The 24,964-nt window shown below is 32.1% G+C and overlaps 3 protein-coding genes across 8 annotated transcripts; 2 read left to right on the top strand and 1 right to left on the bottom strand.

The window, feature by feature from the left end:
• The first annotated feature begins 13,111 nt into the window (after positions 1-13,111).
• LOC107642738 (subtilisin-like protease SBT2.6) lies at positions 13,112-18,336 on the top strand. 5 transcript variants are annotated; one of them, XM_016346210.3, is made up of 12 exons: positions 13,112-13,532; positions 13,685-13,766; positions 13,898-14,106; positions 14,452-14,596; positions 14,700-15,094; positions 15,360-15,455; positions 15,541-15,613; positions 15,799-16,084; positions 16,536-16,861; positions 16,974-17,241; positions 17,321-17,602; positions 17,716-18,336. In XM_016346210.3, the coding sequence occupies exons 3-12, from the start codon at positions 13,931-13,933 to the stop codon at positions 18,120-18,122; spliced, it is 2,454 nt and encodes an 817-aa protein (XP_016201696.1). In that variant the 5' UTR covers positions 13,112-13,532; positions 13,685-13,766; positions 13,898-13,930; the 3' UTR covers positions 18,123-18,336. The 5 variants fall into 5 exon arrangements, with proteins under 5 accessions (XP_016201696.1, XP_020962710.1, XP_020962716.1 ...); XM_021107051.2 differs by having other exon boundaries at positions 13,194-13,612; XM_021107057.2 differs by having other exon boundaries at positions 13,380-13,612; positions 13,860-14,106.
• A 1,001-nt stretch (positions 18,337-19,337) lies between these two features.
• Positions 19,338-22,454, top strand: LOC107642706 (oxysterol-binding protein-related protein 4B). Of its 2 annotated transcripts, XM_021107040.2 has the most exons (8): positions 19,338-19,394; positions 19,463-19,536; positions 20,133-20,291; positions 20,522-20,767; positions 21,112-21,208; positions 21,350-21,632; positions 21,708-21,810; positions 22,120-22,454. In XM_021107040.2, the coding sequence occupies exons 4-8, from the start codon at positions 20,531-20,533 to the stop codon at positions 22,372-22,374; spliced, it is 975 nt and encodes a 324-aa protein (XP_020962699.1). In that variant the 5' UTR covers positions 19,338-19,394; positions 19,463-19,536; positions 20,133-20,291; positions 20,522-20,530; the 3' UTR covers positions 22,375-22,454. The 2 variants fall into 2 exon arrangements, with proteins under 2 accessions (XP_020962699.1, XP_088358412.1); XM_088502286.1 differs by lacking the exons at positions 19,338-19,394; positions 19,463-19,536 and having other exon boundaries at positions 20,127-20,291.
• Positions 22,455-22,801: 347 nt separating this feature from the next.
• Positions 22,802-23,836, bottom strand: LOC107642728 (uncharacterized). The gene has a single exon (XM_016346191.3). The coding sequence runs from the start codon at positions 23,732-23,734 to the stop codon at positions 23,027-23,029; it is 708 nt and encodes a 235-aa protein (XP_016201677.1). The 5' UTR covers positions 23,735-23,836; the 3' UTR covers positions 22,802-23,026.
• Between the last annotated feature and the right edge of the window lie 1,128 nt (positions 23,837-24,964).

Raw genomic sequence — 24,964 nt, 5'->3', positions numbered from 1 at the left:
AAAAAAGCATATTGCCTTTTGTCACATTTGCAACCACTTTTGTCCCCATTTATAATAACCGAAGATGAACGAGTGGACATCAATTATTTATTTATTTATTAGTTTTTATAAATCCATGAACTATGAGTGTCCTATTACACACGGGAATAAACAATATAAAAGGGGAAAGAGGTGGACAAGTAAAACATATTTAACCAGAGTAATCTATTATATATTTTTTATTTTATAATTAAAATGTATATTGTAATTAGAATCAAATTTTTTTTTTCAAAATTAAAGAGTTTTTCTCTACTTCTTACTAATTTTACAATCAAAATGTACCACATGTCACTTCTTTATTATAATTGAAATTAAATCTTTCTCTCCAAAATTAAAAAAAAAAATTCTTCCCTCTTCCATACTAATTTTACAATCAAAATATGTCACATGTCACTTTCTCATTACAATAGAACTTAAATATTTCTCTCTAAAATTAAAGAATTCTCCCCTCCTCCTTCTTCCTTTCTCTATCTCTCTCATTTCTTTGACCACTCTATCTATTTTATATATCATTATCAATATCAATTACTAATTACTAATTTGAAAATCAAAATGTACAACATGACATTCTTTAATTGCATTAAAATTAAAATTGAAATATACCTATATTACGTATCATATATAACTATCTAATTTAATAATCAAATGTGTCACATGACACTCTCTTATTAAAATTAAGAGAACATATTTTTCTCCAAAATTAATAAACTCCCTTCCTAAATTCTCTCATCTACCTCTCCCTATTTTCTATTTCTCTCTACTATTTTTACTCTATATATAATTTATATTTTATATTAGTAATTTAACAAATCAAAATATGTCATCTAATATATTTTTATTATAATTAAAATATTTTTTTCCAAAATTAACAAACTCTCTCACTCTCACTCTCACTGTCACTCTCATTCTTTATCTTTATTTTTTTCTCTCTTTTTTCTCATTCTCTATTTTTTTACCTTTTTGTTCTACAGAAAACAAAATTAACAAAATAATATAATTCAAATAAAAAATTAGACTTTTTCATATTAAAATAATAACTAAAAAATTTGTTATTTGATTTTTTATCTATAGAGACCTTGTGTAACACCCTACCACATAGAGCATTACACCTAGGATGTAACACATAGGTGGTGAGGCGCTACGACCTCTAAAATAAAATGTGTACATATAATAGTAGAAGAAATATAATAAACTATGAGTCTTGAAAAAAATGGGTAAAACAAAATCGTGAAATAAAAAGCGCAACGCTCTGGAAACAGAATAACTTGTGTGTAAAGAAAACTATATCTATCAAACATAAAATAATAAAAGTAGGAATAGAGAGTCAAAGATACAAAACAGCAAGCTCCTAACTCAACATGCGAAGTCAAGACTGGCCGGAGAATACTTACACACACACATACACACACACGCAAAACCCAAATGTACATAAACAAAATCATGTTTCTCCATAAACCTCTAAGAGGATAAAAGGATACATATACATCACTGTACAACAAAATAACCCAATAACCACTTCGCTTCAGGAGCTTAAACGCCTAACGAGACATCTATCGACCTGCATTTGAAAAACAACAATATAGTATGGAATGAGAACCGGAGGTTCTCAGTATGGTAAAGGTGCCACACACATAATAGATAAGGTCCTAGGAATGCCAATCCTAGAACGGCGACACTCAGATTATAGAGTTTAAAGTATTAAACAGAAGCCATAAAAGGTGGTTTTCTAGAAGTATTAAAGTCTAACTTAACTTAACCTTAAATCTAAGTCCCATACTATCATTCCTCCATACCTCCAACTCCGTCATGCATTTCACAGACAAATAAACAGATAAAGGCAAGTACAAGAAGATCACAAATACTACAGGTAACAAATATACATTTAGCATAGCAAGTACACTTAGGCACACCCAGTTAATGCACAACAAGTAATTCAAGTAAAATGCATATGATGCATGCCTGTCCTATAGCTGATGAGACTCATCTGTCGGTTATCCAGCCAACTCGACAAGTCCAAAAATCTTAGACTGTCCCCCGACGTGCATCCCCAAGAGTCTATGCATAGATTTTTCTCAAATAATCAATATTGCTCAATGGGGGTTACATTCCCGGAAATTTATAGTGCCCGATCACACTTACGTCATATGATCAATAGAGTATCAAGTTTTCAACCTGGTACACGTGGTGGCAAGTCACGGCACTTTATCCAGGGAATCTCGTATCTCAGATCATTTAAATTCATAAGCCATATAAATAATTCAATTATAATTCATCAAAATTCACATCATTCTCAATCACATCTCATTCATCATCATACATCAATCATGCTCAATCATTATTTTTTATTATCACACCTCCCATTCCGTTCGTCAATAGTTCTAATTCAAAACATAATTCATTCTTTTCTAAATAAATCAAACTTAAAACATACTCATCTTTTTAATAACTCAAAATCAAACCATATAACCTTTGAATCTAAATATTTTTAAATAATCATCTAAACAAAATCTCTAATTTTTATAAAATTTCGTCAACATCTCTTCTAAAACTCGGACTTTGCCACCCTTTTCGAGTCCAAACCTGCATTCTTTTCAATTCAACATACCCTTCCTTATCATCATAACAATCACCATAATAAATCTACCTCAGATCAATAATTATACTCATACAATATTCAAATCCAACAATCAAAATTCAACTAAGAATCATAGTTCACAAATTCTAGGCTCATAACACAAAATACCTCATTATCACAACAACCTCCACAATAGTTATACCTCAAATCAATAATTCACCAAATCACCAGTTAGTCAACAAGTACCAAACCAACTATGTTCATCAATAGGATACTAAGTATTAAATATACACATGTAATCCAACTTATCCTATGGTCATCTAGCTAAGTTTTCACAGAACATTATATATTAAATGCAAGAAACCTAAACCATACCTTAGCCGATTTCCACGTAGCGACCAAAGTAATTTAATTAAAATCAAACACAGCCCCAAAACCTCCACTACACAGCTTCCTCCGAGTTCTGGTATTTCCAATTTCAAGTTCCAATTATTTATTCACAACCTAATACACATTTATAACACATATATACCCAATTTAATACTCAAAGCTCAAATTCAATGAAATTAAAATGGAATTATGGCTTCCTCACCTTACCCAAGCTTCACATAAGTAAGAGTGAACGTTTTCCTCAAGTTAATTGGATACTAAAACATCAGAAATTAAATAAATTTAACATTCCTACTCAAAATTCAAAAATTGGGGGAAGAGGAGGCTGAGTGTGAAATAACAAGTTACCTATGAAATTGTTCCGGTAGAAATGTAGAGGTCGACGCGGTGGACGCGTGGCCGCAAACGGCAGCGATCGGAGCTCGGACGGAGAAGCTACGGTGAATTGAATTTTGCCGACGGTTTTCGGCGTTCCTTTCTCTCCCTGTATGCTTCATGTTGCTGCAGCCAAAACGAGGAAGAAAAGGAACGTGAGCTCATTTAAAGGCTGGCCTGGTTGGGCCTACGGGTCCGGTTTAGGTTCGGTTCGGCCCATTCAGTCCAATCTTGGACTGTTTTCTTTGAAATTAGTGTCAAAATTCTTGTTTCGACGAGTTCTATCATAATCTAATATAATATTCGTATTTCTAATCTTCTTTATTAAAAACTAATTTATTGGCTAATTATCTACTAATTTAACGGGGTTTACACCTTGGTTTTCTTAACCAGAGACTTTTGTCAATTTACGACTTTTTTTTGTAAAAGTAGTTTAATTTTATAAATCTTTTGCGACATGCATAATCTATACTATTAGAACAAAGTGGACCGTAATTTTAAAAAATTTATATTTCTGTAATATTATTACAGGTAAAAATACTAATTTATAATATTTTTTAAATATTTAGGATGTGAAATGAAAAGTTTTAGGATTGAATTTTGTTTGAGTTTTATTATTAGAAAAGTAAAATTTTAAAATTTGTTATTGATTAACCAAAGCTCTCTCCTCCAATTCAAATTCTCTAAAATTGAGAGATTTTATCATATTTTAATTTCATTTATATTTTTAACTTCAATAATTAAATTATTCTAATAAAATAACAAAACTAAAGAATTAAATTCTTCGTCCTTCATCTTGTTACAAAATTTTCTATTTTCTTAGCTTCAAAACATGTATATGTATCACATGATAGAATGATTGGCATGAAAACTATTTAAACTTTTGTGAAATAAAAAGGATAATATAAAGCGAGGGGGAAAAAGGTAATCCATTCACAGAGATGAAAGTAGTATTGCACTTATGTTTGTTAATCATGGTACTTTGAATTCTAATCACTAATAATAGATTTTTCAACCAGACAGCTATCGTCAACTGCCAATGAAAGTAGATTTTCTTTTCGGGGAAATAAAAAAAAAAATTTGTTTTTGCCCTTTTTCCATGCTTTTTGACAGAGGTCATAAGACCATCTCCAGTAGGGAACTCATCCCAGTTTCTGTTTATGGCCCACCTGTCATAAAAAGTAACTCCACATCAGCTTTTGCGTCATAAACAGTAAATAGGAACTCAAAATATCTCTCTCTTCTCCATTAGGAGGAACTGACTTTAGTCCCTGTTGTGGTCCCACCTAATTAATTAATTAATTAAAATACTTGAAATTAATGTAATTAATTTTTTTAATAATATAATTTAAATATTTAAATTTAAAAATAATTCACTATTAAAAGATATTAATATTAAATAAATTTATACATAACAACAATACACAATATATAATTCGGGATTACACAAATTTGTAAAATTACTTAATACAAAAAAAACATAATTAAATTCTACAGTTGACGACAAGCATTGTAAAATTGCCATATGTGTTCAATCAAGTCCTCTTTCAATTGTCTATGCTGCTGCCTATTTTGAAGTTGGGCATTTCTTTGGAGAAATTGATGGTATGGTGCAAAATCTTCTTCTCCCAGCTGAGGTTGTGATAATCCATTTTCAACATCATCATACTCTAAGCCTTGAGCAAAATTTCCTGCATAAGTGTCTCTTTCATCCTCAACAATCATATTATGCAATATAATACAAGCTCTCATTATGTTGGCAAGCTTCTTCTTTTCCCAAAAACGAGCTGGACCACGTATAATTGCAAAGCGTGCTTGCAACACTCCGAATGCTCGTTCCACATCTTTTCTTTGCCCTTCTTGGTATTGTGCAAATAACTTGCGTTTCTCCCCTTGTGGCTTTGAGATTGATTTGACAAATGTGGCCCATTCAGGATAAATACCATCTGCTAAGTAGTATCCCATTGTATAATTATTACCATTAATAGTATAATTTACCTCCGGAGCACGATCATTTAGAATGTCATCAAATACTGGAGAACGATCTAACACGTTGATATCGTTGTTTGAACCAGAAACTCCAAAGAACGCATGCCATATCCAAAGGTCTGAAGATGCTACAACCTCAAGTACAATGGTTGCAACCCCACGATAACCACTCATGTACATACCTTTCCACGCCTTTGGACAATTTTTCCATTGCCAATGCATGCAGTCAATACTACCCAACATGCCAGGGAAGCCACGACCCTCCGCCATTTGTAGCAGGCGGTGTACGTCATTTGGATTGGGTTTTCGCAAGTATTCATCCTGGAACACAGAAATGACACCTTCAACAAATTTTTTCAAGCATTCAATTGTAGTGCTCTCGCCTATGCGCACATAATCATCAACAGCATCAGCTGCTACGCCGTATGCTAACATCCGTATCGCAGCGGTACATTTCTGAAGTGGCGACAAGCCTCTTCTTCCAGTTGCATCAACCCTCTGGTGGAAATACGGATAGACGTTTGAGAGAGCGTCTACTATCCGAAGAAACACATCTCTTCTCATTCGAAATCTCCGTCGAAAAATGTCAGCATTATACACCGGTTCATCTGCAAAGTAATCTTGAAAAAGGCGATCATGTCCTGCTTCTCGATCTCTGTTGATCCATCTACGAGTAATTGGGATAGGGCTTCTATCGATATCTTCTTCTTCTGAATCTTCGAGTAAATACTCATCGATCCAATTATCTATCAGTGTGTTATCTTGCCGTCTTCTTTTGCCATACAAAGCCTCATTAAACATATCATCAAAATTTTTAGCCATATGGAGAAATGTAATTTTTAGTTCTCTGTCGAGGTGAGAAAGAAGAGTTGAAGTGGAGTTGTGAAGTCATTGATAGTTGATATTTATAAGTGGAGAAACTAGTTTTGTAACGGCTAGTTTTGCAACGGCTAGTTTTGCAACGGCTACTTTTGCAACGGCTAGTTTTTCTTAACGGCTACTTTTGCAACGGCTACTTAACGGCTAGTTTTGCAACGGTCACTTTCATGAACAATAACGACACAATAATATTGACTAATTTAAAAACTTACATCAAAAGTAAATAAAACAAACTACATCACATAGCAGTAATACGCAATAAATAAATAAGAACATACTACATAACACTACGAATACAAGGAACCATTAAGTAAACCACTTGGCCATTATTTTCTCACATGCAATCTCATGAAGAGCTCGTCGTTTCTCACTCATTGTAGACGTGTCAGCATTAAGTATTTGCATATCCATTTCCCTTTCTTTTGCTTTTATCTCCATTTCTTTAATATACCTCTGAGTTTGTAATTCTTGTTCTTTCATTGCCGCTTGAATTTGTATCTCCTTCTCTTTGATTGCCATCATCTTTGCTCTATGTTCCTTCTCCTCTTCTCTTTCTTTTTCCCTTTCCATTAGTTCCTTTTCTCTAACATTCTTAATATCTTCCATGAGAGATAATTTTTTGACAACCGATGATTTTCTTTCGCTAAAATCTTCAGACATCTGTGCTTTTCCCTTACCTCTTCGCTTGCTCTTCTTTGATCCTTGTGGGCGAACGGGAGAGTCCACACCGGGTTCGTCAGCCAACGGTGTTTCTGGGTTTGATGAGGATGAGTATGCTCCAGTTGCACTAACCTTGGTTCTCTTTGAGCCGCCACTCTGTGTAGGTAGTTGGCTTCTCCATTTTTGCTCCAACCGAAGCATGTTCCAATGCCTCTCAAAAGTGAACTTTTGACCATAATTTGTGGAATAAAGTTTATAAGCCAACTCCTTTATATCATCAGCGTTCGAACCACTCCTTATGTTTCGACTAGCTTGATCGTAGCAACCAGCAAATTGTGCAACAGCCTTGTTGATCTTATACCATCGTTTCTTACATGCAACTACCCCCCTTGTCATGTCGGTGCAAAATTCTACACAGTAGCTATGAATTCGACTCCAAAATGTTTCTCCCTTTTGATCGGTACCAACTATAGGGTCAGTTGAAACATTTAACCACGCACTGATCAACATCTCATCCTCTTCCCAATGCCAGTGTTGAATACTATCTTGCCTCCGATCTTCAATATCATCATCATTGAGGTCGATAGCATCTAATCCACGAGGGTTGGCAAAATCGGAATATTGCGAATTTGGACTAGATTGTATAGGAGTCTGAGAAGATGGGTTAGAAGAGCCACCAACACCAGATGAGTTATGTCTTGATGCACTGAATTGAGTTGGAAACGGCAAGGAAGTTGGAGTAACATTTCCGATAGAAGGGTTAAATATGGATGAAAATGGAAAATGAGGTGTTTGTAAATTTTGATTTTGCGGTTGGAATATAGGAAACTGATTATTATATGGAGCTTGAAAATTGAAATTAGAAAGATTTTGTGGATTTGGATTTTGAAATGTATTTGGTAGTGTGATGTTTTGATTTGGAACTTGAGTGTTTGAGGTTTGAGATTGTTGGGTATTTGGAATTTGAGGAAAGTTTTGTAAGTAATTGAAGAAAGAGTTGAGTTGGTTTGGATCCATTTTTTCGAAAAAAAATAATTGTAGTAGAACTTTGATTTTGTAAACTTGGAAGAAGATGATGAAGAGTAGTAGAGAGTGTGAGAATAGAAGTGTATCTAAGTGGTATATATAGAGTAACAAAATATTAATTTATTAATAATAACAGTAACATAGTAACGGCTAGTTTCCAACAGCTAATTTTACAACAGCTAATTTAATGTAATAATATAAATTATTAATTAAATAAAAATTTAATCATTTAATTAATTAATTATTATAATTATTAATAATTATAATAATTAATTAATATAACGTTAATATGTATGATATATATGAAATATACTATATGTAACGGTTCAATACATATATATATATATATATAAAGTTTTAAACTTTTAATTTTATTAATAAAATATCATTTTTTTTGGAGAGAGACCGAGTCCCTCTGAGCAGGGCTTCACCTGCTTTGAAATTTGTGAAGGTCCTCATTTGATATTTGCTCCAACGGTAAAGCCTCTTTTTTTACTGACACACAGAAAATGGGGTTCATAATTTTTGAACCGTTGGAGTTGTTCTAATATTGCTCATTTTTTCGGTTATGAAAATCACGAATGTGTTGTGTTTGGTTATGAAATTTTGGGGTGCTAGACTAATGTGTGAGACAGTTTTTTTTGAGCTGCAGTTTGAAGAATTTGGACCATACGAATTGTGTATATGGAAAAGATGATGATCAAGTCGGAGGGTCCGAGTTGTGAGTAGAAAAATTTTGAATCTTCGACAAAGCAAATTAGACCATCGGTGTATAGTTAATTTTTTTTTTAGAAATCCGTGTTATTGGAGCAAATCGGACCGTCCGACAAGGCTCCTCCCACTCACACAGTTTGATTTCTCTCCTGTTGACACCATATGCATGTAAAGCACACCTAAACTCCATAACAACTCCATAACGAAATCCTACCCCATCCTTACCTCTATAATAAAATTAAAAAGTGAGTGAATAATGTTCAACCTTATTCATCTGTATAAAAAGAAAAAAAAAATCAATTATACAAAGTATATGCACGAGATGGGATTATAATCCTACTTATAAAGTCACAAATAAAAAATAAAAATAAGAACATTGTAGGGTAGAATGGATGCAAGTATATTTTTAATATAAATTATACTATATATGCACTGAAAATCAATATTTATATAAATATATATTAAAATACATTAAATAATATATATATAAATATACAAAAAATACATAATAATTAATTTATATTGGTAGTAATTAATTTTTAGTATGTATATAATATTTTTATTTTATTTTATAATGTGTATGAGATTATATAATATATTTTTCAATATTTAGTTATTTCTTGTATTATTTATCCTTCGCTTCATCATATTGTTTTGCAAACATTTAAGTTTAATATATAATTGTTATTGACAATACAAGTAAAGCAGTTAATGCAAGTTATAAAATTAATTTGCATGACATGTCGCATAAGCTAATTAAGCATAATAATACGCGAATTTTTCTTTTGGATTTAGTTAAATTATATTTTAAGAGTATATATTAAGATTATAAATTTAAATTTTTTTTTAAAATATAAAAAATTAAAAGTTTAAAGTATTTGTTTTACATTTATTAAAACAAAATTCACTTACATAATGTGAGAGAAAAATCAGAAAGAGAGGCCATACTTGCATTGCAACATCTACATGTTCTGTTTCATATATATAAATATTTAATTGCTTTCGTGATATATCTATAATATATATAACTATTATATAAAGGAATATAGGATGTTTTTAGTATACAATTTTTTTTTTGAGATCCCTTTAGTTATATATAATTTTTAAAAAATATATTTTTATTATCTCAAAAATTCAAATTCAAAAACTCATAATCATAATATTAGATATTTATCATCTTAATTATCGTCACGTTTATTATTATTATTATTTAATTTATATAAAAGAGAGTTGGTGTATAATAAATTTTTCTAAAATATCCATGATCTTATATATGATTTATAAAAAATATTTTGTTATATATATATATTATTAATAGTAGTAATAGTATAATAGTATTATCTATGTCTAATTTATAAAAAAAAAGTTTGTTATTAAATAGGTTAATATCCATTAATATATTATATATAACCTTAGTAGTTAGAACCATCCATATAAATGTGTTTTCTTTTATTTTATCTTAAGGAGGATAAGGGGGCACCTTAGGTTATTTGATCACATGTGGTGTTATAGGCATAAAGACAAGGATGGTAGGTCTCTCTCACATGTGCTACCCTCACAAAAATGATATCAATATCAAGAAAGAGAACCCCCTTTGTCTATTGCAACCAAACTTAATTAGTGAATATTTATCTACATCTTACAATGTTCCAAGTTACATGAACCTAGAAGTGGAGGTGGGCCGGATTATTTAACGGAGACTTAGGTAGTATTTGGTGGAGAGATAGAGACGGAAAGATCGAGACTGAGAGACAGAGATTAAGAGACAGAGATTGAAATAAATTTCAGTATTCTGTTTGGTGTAAAATGGGAGACATAAATTGAAACAAAAATGAAACCCTAATTTAATTTGTACAAATGGTAAAATTGAAATTAACTAATTAAAATGAGGATATTTTAGGTATAAAATGTTATTAAAGTTTCAGTTTCTATTTCTAAAAATTTTAGTCCCTTATGTCCCTACTTTTTAGAAGTACTGAAATACTGAAATTTTAGAGACAGAAACAGAGACAGAAATTTTAGTACTAGTTTCTGAACCAACAAACATGATACTGAGTCTCAGTCTTTCAGTCTTTGTCTCAATACCTCAAAACAAACGCTATGGCACGATTCGTTTTAGATTAGGTTCGACTCAACTCATTTTATTAAATAAGTTAGATTTGAGTTTTTTAAAAAATTTATTAGCTAAAAAAAATCATATTATAAGTTTAAAAAAAAACTTACTAAGTTTGTTAGATCGACTCGTTAAAATATTTCTTTTCCAAAAATAAATTATTCTTAGTTTGAATTTTTAATTATTCACTCGTATAAAACAAAACAAAAAGAAATTAATAGTCAATACTAATTAAGATTGTAATTTATTTTTAAAAAAAAAATATTTAAGATTATGAGTTATAAGTATGATTATGATATATGATTAACGATTGATATATAAATGAATTATATTTTACAAATGATAAATTATAAATTCTAAAATATATTTAATATTAATTTAGATTTTTAAATTTATTATTTTAAATTATAATTCACAAAATAGGTTTTTAAACTAAATTCGTAGACTTGTCAACTTTTTAAACAACTGAATTTGAACTTAAAAAGAGTCTAAAAAAATTTAATAAACCTAAATTTAGGCTATTTTTCTAAGCCAAAATTCAACTCGGCTCAACTCATTTTCACCCCCAATATACACCATATGACAATGAATCATAAATCCATTTTCATGTGTTGGCTCATGTATGTTGTTCTTGTCGTGGGGCATATATACATGTTCATCAATTTGCATTTGATAGTGATTTTCTGAAAATGGACTTCGCCAAATTAAATGTCTTTTACTAGTCTTAGACCACTTTCCGAAAGTATGAATATTATAATTATATTCCATTTTTCGCAACTTTCATGTTTTAGTTCCTTTTTTTTATTCATTTATATGCATATTTTTAAATGCACATACACCAACTAATATTATTGCGGATAAAGTATTAAATTAGTTTGGGCGTTATCCTGTTTTGGTCCTTAAGGTTTAAAGTGTCCTATTTGAATCTAAAAAAGTTTTATTTAACTTCGATTTAGTCCCACCGTGAGGTCAAAGATAAATAATTAACGAAATGTCCTATATGACAACAATATAAAAACAAGGTCGATAATTTGGAGAATAGGTACAAGCTCCAGAGGCACAAAATCAACCGTAGATGCATCAATACATGTATTTAACATTTTTTTTAGTTTTATAGAAAATATTTCATTTTAATTATAAGAAAAATGATAAATAAATGTATTGATGCATCCACGATTGATTTTGTGCCTCTGGAACTTGTACTTATTCTCTAAATTATCGACCTTATTTTTATACTGCTGTCATGTAGGACATTTTGTTAATTATTTATCTTTGACCTCCGGTGGGACTAAATTAAAACTAAATGAATTTTTTTTTAATTTAAATAAGACACTTTAAACCTTAAGAATCAAAACAGAATTATGCCCAAATATTATTTTCGTCCACTTTGAAGAACATTAATATTTCAGTCTACTCACCTAAAGGGTCCTTTTTTAACTATCAATACTATGAAATCATTTCTCAGCAGAAAGTTCACATGAACAAAAGTTAGATATTACCACTAATTTTTTTTAACAAGATCTTAAAGGCCAAATTTGTAAATCAACATGCAAAAATTAACGTTGAAATAGTTCATCTCATGCTTTAGTAGGAGAATTAAAACATTTTTATTTTGGAATAAAATACATTCTTTTTTTTATTCAGAAGAATGAGTTGAATAACTCTCAATTTTAAATATTATAACATCATAATACTCATCACACTAATAGTTTTTTTTATCATTGTTACCTTCAATCAAATTTTAAATCCAAATATATTTATGTAAGATAAAAATTCTCACCGCTAGACTAAGACTTTATATGCAAATCAAACAAATTTTTACTAAATCAATTTTTATTTATGATAAAGACTCAAAGACAGTTATTTCATATAAAATTAATAATTAAAAATGAATAAATAATAATTTAGTTAAATTTATTAAATTATTTAATAATTTTTAAATATTAACTTCACATAAAAATAATTAGCATTCTAGTTTTACTTTTATTTATAGATAAAACAATAAATAGGTCTTTAATTTTTTATCTCAAAGACACATAAATTTTTAACTAATTAAAATTATAAAAATGTTTTTCATTTTCTAAAAAACGAAACATTTAAATCTCTCTAAAAGACTTATTTGTTTTTATATATTTTAGACAAAAAAAATTTAAATATCTCACATTTTAAAAAATAAATGATATTATTATATTTTTAATTACTTACAAATTTATGTATCTTTAAATTAAAAAGTAAGTTTTAACCTGATATTAATTAATTAATAATAAAGGAATATTGATTTTCTCCAGCCCTATGATTTCGGACACGCGTTAACTCCACCAACCGGGGAAGAGGGGCATTAGCGTCTTTTCACCTCAACTGTCTCCGACAGCCTGCGCGCGAATGTCACCTTTCCATCGCCATATATTAATTCTCCGAGATGCAACGAAAACCACAGCCTCCGAATTTTGATTCATTTGAGTAAAAATAAAAAGTAACAATGATTTGATTAATTAATAAAATGCGAACATCGCAAACAAAATGATATCCATAATGATGATAAATAATGAATAATTATTTAATTAATTAACTTTAATTTAATCTAATATTTCTCTGCATCAGCATCATGTTCGGGTCATTGTCTGCTCTATGATCTTGCTTTACTCACTCACTCACTCCCAAACTCATACTTTAATCAAACCCTAAGTTAACACTCTCACTCTCTGCCATTGTTTTCTTCTTCATGCTCATCTTTCACCGTTAGATCTCTCAAGATCAGTGTTTTATTGCAATGTGAGTGAGTCAACTCGTTGCAATTAGCGTGTGTGTTAATCATCAAACTTTTTGGATTTCACTCTTTTTCTGCTTTTTTGGTACGATCTTATGCTTTGATTCTTTGCTTCGCCTTCGTCATTACTTAACTGTTTGGTTGTGTCTATTTTCAGCTTCACGTGCTTCTGTTTTTTGTTCCTTTTTGTTTGGAGTAGATGTGAGCTGGAGCTTGTTACTCGGATCAGTGTCACATTGGTAAAGTTTGTTTCTTTAACTGATTTACTCAAATGTGGTGTTTCTATTTTCAGCTTCAGATATGGAACTAACCTTCTTTCTTTGTTTTTTCAGTCTAACTCAACTGTGTCATTATTTGGATTGTGAAACAGATCTCGTGGATGTGAAGTATTGGAGTTGGCACAATGAGGTTGTTGGAGTTTGGGTGTCTGGTTGCAGTTCTATGTGGTCTTCTTGTGTCTGTGAAAGCTGAGATTTACATCGTAACTGTTGAAGGTGAACCTGTTATTAGTTATGGAGGTGGAATTGATGGTTTTGAAGCTACTGCTGTTGAATCTGATGAGAAGATTGATACCAATAGGTAGGTACTTGCAATTACATTTCCTATGAATTTTCCACTTTTTGTTTTTTCCAATGACATGTAAATATGTTTTGAGGAGGCTAATTAATATGATGAATTCTCCTTGGTGAAATTAACCTTCCAAATCTAAATTATATGGAGAGTTTAGATAATTATTATTTATATGTAACTCGTGAACAATTTATTTGCAGCTGATGCTCTCTCTTATCTTTAAGGAAAGTAATACAATAATCACCTAGCACTCTGTTATGAACCAAGATCAATTATGTTTTTAATGAATTTGTTTCCAATGCTATTTTCTCCTCTAGTATGTGATGAACCAATAATATTATAAACTTCTTCCAGTGAATTGGTTACTTCATATGCTCACCATCTTGAGAAAAAACATGATATGCTTCTGGGGATGCTGTTTGAACCTGGGACGTACAAGAAACTCTATAGCTATCGGCATCTGATAAATGGGTTTGCTGTTCATATTTCCCCAGAACAGGTGAAGTCTTGTCTTATCTTTTTACTAATGTAAGTCAAAAGTAAGATATTTTAAATTTGTTTCCTCACTCTAATTTCCTTGTTTTTTCCCTGGATATTAGTAGGCAGAAACTCTAAGACATGCACCTGGAGTGAAATCTGTTGAGAGGGACTGGAAAGTGAAGAGACTCACAACACATACGCCGCAGTTTCTTGGGCTTCCAACTGGAGTGTGGCCAACAGGAGGTGGCTTTGACCGGGCCGGAGAAGACATTGTGATTGGATTTGTGGATTCAGGGATCTATCCTCACCATCCAAGCTTTGCAACTCATAACACAGAACCATATGAGCCAGTTCCAAAGTACAGAGGAAAATGTGAAATTGATCCAGATACTAAAAAAAACTACTGTAACGGGAAGATTGTTGGAGCACAACATTTTGCTCAAGCTGCAATAGCTGCCGGGGCATTTAACCCTTCGATGGATCTTGCATCTCCTCTAGATGGAGATGGACATGGAAGGTTAGGCCTTGCTACCTTCTTTAAAATTACTAACTTGTTTCCTTGGAATCCCTCCGACCTTACCATGCCTACAGCATGCATTGAAAGAGAACATAATGTGTCATTTCCAGCTTATGAGCAAATCATGAAATCAACTTACTGTAGTCCTTCTTGAAGTTGATGGTTTTGTTGTATTAACATTCATGGAGTTGTGCTTAAAGCCATATATTCTTTGATAGCATTTTCTTAACAATTCCTGTGTTTTCCTTGCATCTTAATCTGGCAGTCATACAGCCTCTATAGCTGCTGGAAATAATGGAATTCCTGTGAGGATGCATGGCCACGAATTTGGTAGAGCAAGTGGAATGGCTCCTCGTGCCAGGTGAGGAATAATGCCCCTAACTGATTAAAAATCAGGAACTACACTCCTTCCTGTTTCACTAGAGACTTGGTGTGTTTGTGTTCAGAATTGCTGTGTACAAGGCACTCTACAGATTATTTGGAGGATTTATTGCAGACGTAGTTGCTGCAATCGATCAGGTATATAAGTATTTTCCTCCTTTAATTAAGAAATCTGGATTATTTATTAAGAACTCTATCACATAAGCACTTTTAAAAGGCTGTAAATAAATATAAGATTAAAAGCTTTCATTATTGGATTATCTTGTACTTTTTGTGTTATTCTATCTCAGCATTCCTAATTAAAAAGTTTGGAGAGTCAACAGGCTGTATACGATGGAGTGGATATACTCAGCCTTTCAGTTGGACCGAACAGTCCTCCAGCAGCCACCAAAACCACATTTTTGAACCCTTTTGATGCTACACTTCTTGGAGCTGTGAAAGCTGGTGTATTTGTTGCACAGGCTGCTGGAAATGGTGGTCCTTTTCCTAAAACAATGGTTTCATATAGCCCATGGATAGCCTCTGTAGCAGCTGCAATTGATGATCGTAGATACAAAAACCATTTGACCCTTGGAAATGGAAAAGTCTTAGCTGGAATTGGGTTATCACGTAAGTTCTCTATGCTTCTCTGCTTATCTGATCACACTAACTTGTATTGTTGTGTACCACACAAGAATACAAAACCAAAAGAAATAGTATATACATTATCATTGTAAGTAGATTTTACAGGCAAAGTTGTATCAAACTAGTTACCATAATATATATCTTCTGGAGATTTATGATCAATATATACATTTTTCACAATTTGCAAAATCATGCACAAAGTGCTATGAAATGTTAGCAAGTAGGGATTTCCTGATTTAGCTATGAATTATATGTTGCTTGCAAAGTAAATTCTTTAGTTCCCCCTCAAGTGTTTAGGCCACTTCAATATTATAGCTGCTAACACCCCAAAGCATAATTACATGGCTGTAAACAGTTCTCTTGTTGGTAGTTAGTTTCCCTTATACTCTCACTAGTTAATCACTACTCAATCTGTCACCTGTATTGGCTTGTGCAGCTGCTACACATTTAAACGAATCGTACACATTGGTTGCTGCAAATGATGTGCTGCTAGATTCTTCAGTGATGAAGTTCAGCCCCACAGATTGCCAGAGACCAGAACTTCTAAACAAGAGACTGATAGAGGGCAAAATTCTTCTCTGTGGATACTCTTTCAACTTCATTTCTGGTTCAGCATCAATAAAGAAAGTCTCAGAAACAGCAAAGGCCCTTGGTGCAGTTGGATTTGTTCTTTGTGTTGAAAACGTTTCCCCAGAAACAAGATTTGACCCAGTTCCTGTTGGCCTTCCTGGGATTGTTATCGTAGATGTCAGAAACTCAAAGGTCCCCCTATATTTAGTTCTCCTTGTTCCACTTTTTAATCAGCAATTTCGGTTTTGTTTTGATCACCAAGTATACCTCATTGATAATGTGATTTGCTATTTGCAACTTTCAGGAACTTGTTGATTATTATAATATTTCTACACCAAGAGATTGGACCGGACGAGTTAAGAGTTTCACAGGGAAAGGTAAAATTGGAGATGGTTTGATGCCTATCCTCCATAAATCTGCACCACAGGTAGCTTTATTCTCGGCTCGAGGACCGAATATAAAGGACTTCAGCTTCCAAGAGGCAGATCTCCTCAAACCAGATATATTAGCTCCCGGTTCATTGATTTGGGCTGCTTGGAGTCCAAATGGTACCGATGAGCCAAATTATGTTGGTAAGTATGGATGAAAATCAAGAGAAAAACTAAATTTAAATGATTTTATTTCTTTAAGCACTTTTTGTGGTTTGAGCAGGTGAGGGATTTGCCATGATATCCGGAACTAGTATGTCTGCGCCGCATATAGCTGGCATTGCTGCTCTTATAAAGCAGAAGCATCCACATTGGAGCCCTGCTGCCATTAAATCAGCCTTGATGACGACAACATCGACATTAGATAGAGCAGGGAATCCTCTTCTAGCTCAACAAGCTTCTGAAACAGGAACTACAAAGCTTGTTAAAGCTACTCCATTTGATTATGGAAGTGGACATGTTGATCCAAGAGCTGCATTGGACCCTGGGCTGATCTTTGATGCAGGTTTGATTTCTTCTTCTGTAAGTTAACTAATTTCTTTTGCTTTTAGAGCAAGGAGGAAAGCTAAAACAATGTTAAATGCTTCATCAATTTGGCTGTTCATATTCATTTTGCAGGATATGAGGATTATCTAGGCTTTTTGTGCACAACACCAGGCATTGATGTTCATGAGATAAGGAACTACACTCACACACCATGTAACAAAACAATGGGCAAACCATCAAACTTAAACACCCCATCAATAACAATTTCCCATCTTGTGAGAACTCAAACCGTCACTCGAACTGTCACGAATGTTGCCGAGGAAGAAACCTACGTGATCACAGCCAGAATGGATCCGGCTGTTGCCATTGATGTCAACCCTCCTGCAATGACCGTCAGAGCAGGCGCATCGCGCAAGTTCTCCGTGACGCTCACCGTTCGAAGAGTGACCGGAACCTATAGTTTCGGAGAGGTTCTAATGAAAGGTAGCAGAGGTCACAAAGTAAGGATCCCAGTTCTGGCAAATGGATACCCTCGATAGCTTGGTTCCATCATCAAGGAAAAGCAATGTTTGTAATATTCTTTATAACTTGTGGGGAATAAGGTGTGGTGCTATATTTATTCTTCTACATATAACATAATATCATGTAATATTTAATAGATGTAAAGGGTAAGAAGGGGTGAGGGGGGTGGCTCCTAGTTTCTTCCACATATAAAGTTTTGCTTATATATCATTGTCTAGTGATTTGTTGCAATGCTTCTTGATGATTCCCCCATAGTTTCTTACTTGCTGCAGAATAATAAAGTATCAAATGAGGTATAAATGGCTATTCCTAACATGAAAACCTCTTCCAAAGTTTATAGTGAGTTAAAGTGATGGTTGTTGAAATCCATGGCAACTAAGCCAAAAACAGCACTAGGAATTTGTAGTTCACATGTAATTTATAGAAGTCTGTAATAAAATGAACATAATCTTGCTTAACACTCAATCAACATCCAATAATCTGTTATGAAGTGTTCACTGTTTTACTGAAGAATTTTGAGGTTAACCAGCTAAAACTGCTTAAAAATCCACTATTTATTTGATGAGAATTGAAATTGTAATGTGAAAGCCATCCACGTGAAAAGATACTATTAAAAAGCAAATCACTTGTTTTTTTTAATCAAGACAAATTACCTTTTATACTATTAAAAATAGAATTTAATTTTAATGTACTATCAATATAAATTTTTTTTTTATGTACAATCAATTACGTATTTAAATAATTAATTTTTTAATTTTGTTACTTAAAAATTCGTTAAAATTCATGAATATGATATAATTATTATGTAAAATTCTTGGCGTGTATTAAAATTAAACTCTTAAAAAGAATTTAAAAGTATGAATCCACGCTTAGGTAGGTAGAAGCTATACTTTTTTTTTTTTAATCAAAGATATGAGACTCGAACCCGCAACCTCTTAATTGAGTATGGAGAGACTATACCATTTGAGCTATTACTCATTGGCAGGTAGAAGCTATACTTATAGTATAAGAAAAATTTTAAATGTATCGGGAATACCGGTATTCTAATTATTTTAACCGTTGATTTCAATTAATATATATTATATATATTTTTTATAATTCAGATCAACAATTAAAACAACTGAAACACCGATGTTCTCGATACACTTAAAACTCTTCCTATAATATAAAATAGTGGAGCTTTAATCTCACACTTCAGTTTCTGTCTCAATTTGGTGACAGAACAGAACAGAACAAACCTGCTTCTTCTCCTTGTTCTCCTCCTTAGCTTCTCCAATAATTTTGAGATGGTATGTCCTCTTCCTTTCTTTCAGTTTCCATGTCTCTTAACTTATGCATACATGTTTACGTATATCAGATTTGGATCAGAATAAGTTATGTGAATGAATTAGTGGCGGTTTTCACTTTTCCGGCAGTCAGCTAATCAACAAGGTTGTTTTCCTTTTGAAATTCGATTATTGCTAATGATGATGAGTTGTATAACTTTGTATTTCAATGTATGATTAATTAGTTAAAGAAAAAGCATAGAAAGCAACTTTTAGTTAGTCAACTTTAGAGTTTAGAATTTATGATTTAGGGTATAGGATGAAGCGTTTATAATTTAAAATCTAGAATTTAAGAGAAAATATGATTACTTAGTATTACTGTTAATTAAACAAAAATATAATGTAGTGCACGATGGACACGTGCAACTGCAAGCTTAGTTGTTTAATTAATGATTAATGCAATATAATATAATATATATGTGTTAGTTCAGTGAAAGGCACACCTACAATGTAAAACTTGTTTAGTTTAATCTCCATTCTCCAATTAACCATTTTCACTTCATGTTTAAATAATATTGTTGAAGAATGTAAGTAATTCTATAAGGTCAAACTTTGATTTCATGGAATTTACTTTTGTTATCTAACATAATCTAATTATAAATATGGTATAGCAAGTGTAACATGTCTGCAGTTTGTGAAACTGCAGAATCCATATTTGTTGAGAACTATGAATAGGTAACATTTGTAGTGGTGGGGATGCAGGTTGCAGAACAGAAGGACACAAAAGTTGTTCTGACTAAGCCATTCTCATTAGGAAGTGGATCAGTTTCAGACCCAGCTTATGGAGCCCCTAATCTCCTAAAACATGTCTTAACCCTTCTTAAAAATGTGAGGCTAGGATCAGATCTCACAAAATTCCAGGCAAGTTCTCTCATGCATTTTTACTTTAACTAAAAAACAATGCATATTGTGTTTCTGTAATTGTTAACAACTAACACTGTCTCAAGATGATAGTATTTCTATCTTTCTCTTGCATCTTACAATTTTCACTGCTTGCCATGTTTCTTTTGGTGATTTTGGCAACTTACATTTGGCACTGTAAACAACACTTAAGTGTAATTGTGTCACATGTTGGCTTGTGTATAATGCAGCTGCCACCTATGTTTAATATCCCAAAGTCTCAACTTCAGTGCTATGGTGAATCAGTGTATAGCACAGGTTTGGATATGCTGAGCAGATGCAACAGTGGGGAGAGTCCTCTGGAGAGGTTCACCTCTGTGGTGGCATGGAGCATATCCACCACACGCCCTTCTCCTTTTGGGATTGCACCCTATAATCCTATTCTTGGAGAGACTCACCATGTCTCAAAAGGAAATCTTCATGTCCTACTAGAGCAGGTACATTGCATTTATCTCTCCTCGAGTTTGGCTATATTGCACACTACTTTTCTGAGATTTAGATCGTATGACAGTTGAAAATCGTTAGATTGTAATTTAGTCAAGCATGTCAAATCATCTGACGATTTTCAACTATTAACTTTACATTAAGACAATTGCTTGTGTGAGTCTCTAGTCTCCACCTTGTATGACGCTACACTCTATTAGGTCTAACAAATGAAGGAATGTTGTGTGTATTATTACTGAAAATCTTAGAGAAGATCGATGTATAATCTGCTGAGCTTATCTTTAATTAATGAGAAGTTTAGATATGGTAGGATTCTTACATTTCCATCTCTTTTAAGGTTTCACACAACCCTCCTGTATCAGCCCTCCATGCAACAGATGAGAAGGAAAACATTGAAATGATATGGTGCCAGCAATCCGTTCCAAGGTTTCGTGGTAATCTTATTCCCTTTCAATTTTCTAGGAACATATCTAAAATCTGCAGAAGCTCATTATCAGAAATATGTAGTGAGTAAAATTTCATAATCTGAATGTAGCAGTTAATTAATCAGAAATGTTCTCAAACTAACTATGCAGGTACATCAGTTGAAGCTCAAGTTCTTGGTAAAAGGCAGCTGAAGCTCCTAAACCATGGTGAAACATATGAAATGAATTCTCCTAATCTTTTCATTAGAATTCTTCCGGTTCCTGGTGTTGATTGGGTCGGCAATGTTAACATAAAGTGCCTAGAGAATGGCCTAGTGGCTAAGTTATCTTACAGATCAAGTTTATTTGGTGGACATGGTAGATACATCAGAGGCCAAATCCTTGATTCTTCATCAACAAAAGTTTTGTATGAAGTTCATGGTCATTGGGATAGGTATATTTTTTTTTCTTAATGTCACAAACTTGGTTTGATTTTTCTGTACTTATGCTAAATTTCAGTACTATGCAGTATTGTACAAGTGAAGGATACTAATAATGGGAAGGAGAGAGAGATATATAATGCAAAAGAAGTCATTTCAGGGCTCCAAGCTCCTATTGTCAAAGATGCTAAGGTAATTAACTTCTATTCTAAAGATATATTAGCATATTATTATTTTAATGATGAATGTACTCACAAGTCAGAAAATGATGTTTCTTTCTCTTTGAACATTTTCAAACTCACGTGCTGACATATCAAGACAATTAAAATGAAAATAGGCAACTTCTATTTTAAATATTCAGCATACATTTGAAGTTGGACTGGTAGCTGCATGTATAGTCTGTCACAGAAACACCAAACAACTCAGTGTTAGAGATTTAGGTGTACATATCATGGTGTCTTGAATGTGACATGAGATGTTTGTGCTGTGTTGATCTATCAGAGTGTGTGGCCAACAGAATCAGGAGTTGTTTGGGGTGAATTGAGCCAAGCAATTCTAAACAAAGAGTGGGAGAAAGCAAGGGAAGCAAAACAAGCTGTGGAAGAAAGACAGAGGAACATGTCCAGAGAAAGAGAGACACAAGGATTGTACACTTGGACTCCTAAGAACTTTGTGGTGTCTTACAGTAAAGAAGCTGGTTGGGAATGTTCACCAATTCATAAATTGGTCCCTCCTGCTCCCATCATAGCACAATAATTATTCTCCTTCATTATATGTATTATCATATGATATCATTTTTTTTTAAATTATACTGTGATATCTTTAATTAGCCAAAATTCCATATGATAGCTCAAAATTTGAAGATGTCTTTAGTTTTTGCTCAAACACCAAAAATGAATTATTAAAATATACAAAGATGAAAGTGGGGCATCTTTGTTAATTAGCAGTATATGTTAGCTGCAAAATTACAAACTACAAATGGAATATAACTTTGATATTGTCAAATTTCATCAACAACTAACCGAGTTGTTTTGTTGCAAAATGGAACAATTCTGCCTGATATGTATATATTATGCATGTTTATCAAATAAAAAAAATTGAATAATAATTTAAAACACCATAATTTCTCATTGAGTTCATCATGTTCAACAAGACATTATTGAACTCATCAAGCAGCTAGCAGGATAAACAATAACAGCAGCAGCATCATACTACTCCTTCAATTCCATATTGATATTAGTTTTGAAATGTTTTATTACATTCATAAATCAATACATTTGTAAGACTCTAAGACATTAACCAATATATTGGTAGCAAATACATTGATTTATGAATGTATTAAAAAATGTCAAAATGATTACAAGGAATATATAGAAAGAGTGAACAAGGAAATTTATAGTATTATATATCATGACATGTACTTTATGCACCTCTTCCTATCTGGTTGTCTTGATCCATTAATCTCTTGCAGAAACAAATCATTCTCTTGCAAATCAGATTCACTTCTCCATGTAAAAGATGATATCAGAGAACCATTCTCTTGCAAATCTGATTCACTTCTCTTTGTAAATGATTTCTCCTTTATAGTGTCCAAGATAGGCTTCCATGGCTGCTGCATCACCCTATAAACACTCCCTTTTTCTTCACCCATCACCCCAACAACACTATTTGAAGGAGAAGAAGTAATAATAGGATTCCAAACCTGTGTTTGGCAAGACAAAAAACCATCTTTCATGGACTTATGATTATTATTATTATTATTATTACTATAATCCAAACATGGTCTTGTTCTGGCAATTGCATTGAGCCTCTTAGCAAGTGAAGCCAAGTCAACAGGGGAAACATCAGCATGAAGAATTGAATATGGAAGCATGAAATAAATTTGACCAGGTTGAAGTTGTGCATCTTCCTTCAATGACATTGAAGATGAACAAGAAGATAGAAGCTGAATTGCTGTGCAAACAAAGTACTGCTTTGTGCTGCTGCCTACACCAAAAATAACTTGTCCTGCTGAGATTGGTTCATCAAATTCTTCAACATGTCCATTCAGATGAACCACACGGATGCTCTTGAAATTTGAGGATGATCTTGCTCCACAAGAAAAATAAGCCCCCATTTTTTTTCCTTTCTTCTCTCGGATAAACTGATATGATGAATTGATGATTCTTTAATTTCACAAAAAAGTTCTATTGAGTGTTGAGTTTTATAGTGATGCCTATTCGGCTTACATATGATAGAAAACTATGGAGGCCGTTGACTTTTTAAACTGAAAATATATACTTATCAACATGTTACGTGTATAAAAAATATTAACTATCGAATAAAATACGGTGAAAACTCACGTGCAGTTGTCTTCATGTGAAGTTGATAGTTAAGAATCGTTAGATTACAATTTAACTAAATCTATCAAATTATTTAACCGTTCTTAGTTACTAACTTCACATGAAAATAAATGTACGGGAATCTCTGTCATAAAATATATATTAGTATGTATATAATATTTTTGTAAATTTTGATGCACTGACCATCTACATCGTCGTGCAATCACAACCATTTTTTTGAATAATCATTCATGCGGTTAATATAAAAAGTAATTATTTTTATTAATGTAACGTTATATAATTGGTTGTACGTGTTGCAGTACATCAAAATTAAATTCAAATTTTATACTCAAGGTAAAATTCGGATGAATAATACTAAATGTACAATAATAAAATTAGTTACTAATATAGAATATATCTTAAAATATAAAATATATATTAAAAATAAATTAAATAATATATATTTATATATAAATATATAATAACTAGTATAATTGGTTGATTTTAGTATGCATTTCATTTTTGGATTTGAATTCTTGATATTATACTCTTTTACCATTTAAATACTATTAAAATTTAAATATGAGGCTTATTTTTAGATATACAAACAGTAGGTTTAGTGTTATTAATTATTTGATATTTTGAATGGACAGATAAAGTGGATAAAATTTTCCTTTTTGGAAAATGAAATGGATGGCTTTTTCTTCTGACTTTGTCAGTGTATGTATATCTACCTCCATGCACCAATCAGTGACACGAAAGGCTACCTTTCTTTTTGTGCAACTTGCATGTCAACATGTGGTTCGTTTTTGACTATGCTATGTGTATACTAAAAATAACTATTAAAATTAATTATTAATATAAAATATATATTAAAATATAAATATATATTACAAATAAATTAAATTATATATATATTTATATATAAATATATAAATGACTGATTTTAATGATTGATTTTGATATACAAATAATATTTTTGTTAGGCTTTATATGATTATTATTATTGTGCATTATTTTATTAA

The sequence above is a fragment of the Arachis ipaensis genome, chromosome B1 (genome assembly GCF_059453495.1).
Source record: "Arachis ipaensis isolate K30076 ecotype BB chromosome B1, ASM5945349v1, whole genome shotgun sequence".
NCBI lineage: Eukaryota > Viridiplantae > Streptophyta > Magnoliopsida > Fabales > Fabaceae > Arachis > Arachis ipaensis.
The sequence above is the reverse complement of the archived record's forward strand: the minus strand, read 5'-3'. Positions and strand labels throughout refer to the sequence as shown.

Bases quoted from the DNA above. Each gene is read 5' to 3' on its own strand.
- LOC107642738 (XM_016346210.3), top strand. From the start codon at position 13,931: ATGAGGTTGTTGGAGTTTGGGTGTCTGGTTGCAGTTCTATGTGGTCTT. The intron at 15,456-15,540 runs GTGAGGAATAAT...GTTTGTGTTCAG, and splicing joins GGAATGGCTCCTCGTGCCAG to AATTGCTGTGTACAAGGCAC. The intron at 17,242-17,320 runs GTAAGTATGGAT...TGGTTTGAGCAG, and splicing joins CGATGAGCCAAATTATGTTG to GTGAGGGATTTGCCATGATA.
- LOC107642728 (XM_016346191.3), bottom strand. From the start codon at position 23,734: ATGGGGGCTTATTTTTCTTGTGGAGCAAGATCATCCTCAAATTTCAAG.
- LOC107642706 (XM_088502286.1), top strand. From the start codon at position 20,127: ATGCAGGTTGCAGAACAGAAGGACACAAAAGTTGTTCTGACTAAGCCA. The intron at 20,768-21,111 runs GTACATTGCATT...ATCTCTTTTAAG, and splicing joins TTCATGTCCTACTAGAGCAG to GTTTCACACAACCCTCCTGT. The intron at 21,633-21,707 runs GTATATTTTTTT...AGTACTATGCAG, and splicing joins GTTCATGGTCATTGGGATAG to TATTGTACAAGTGAAGGATA.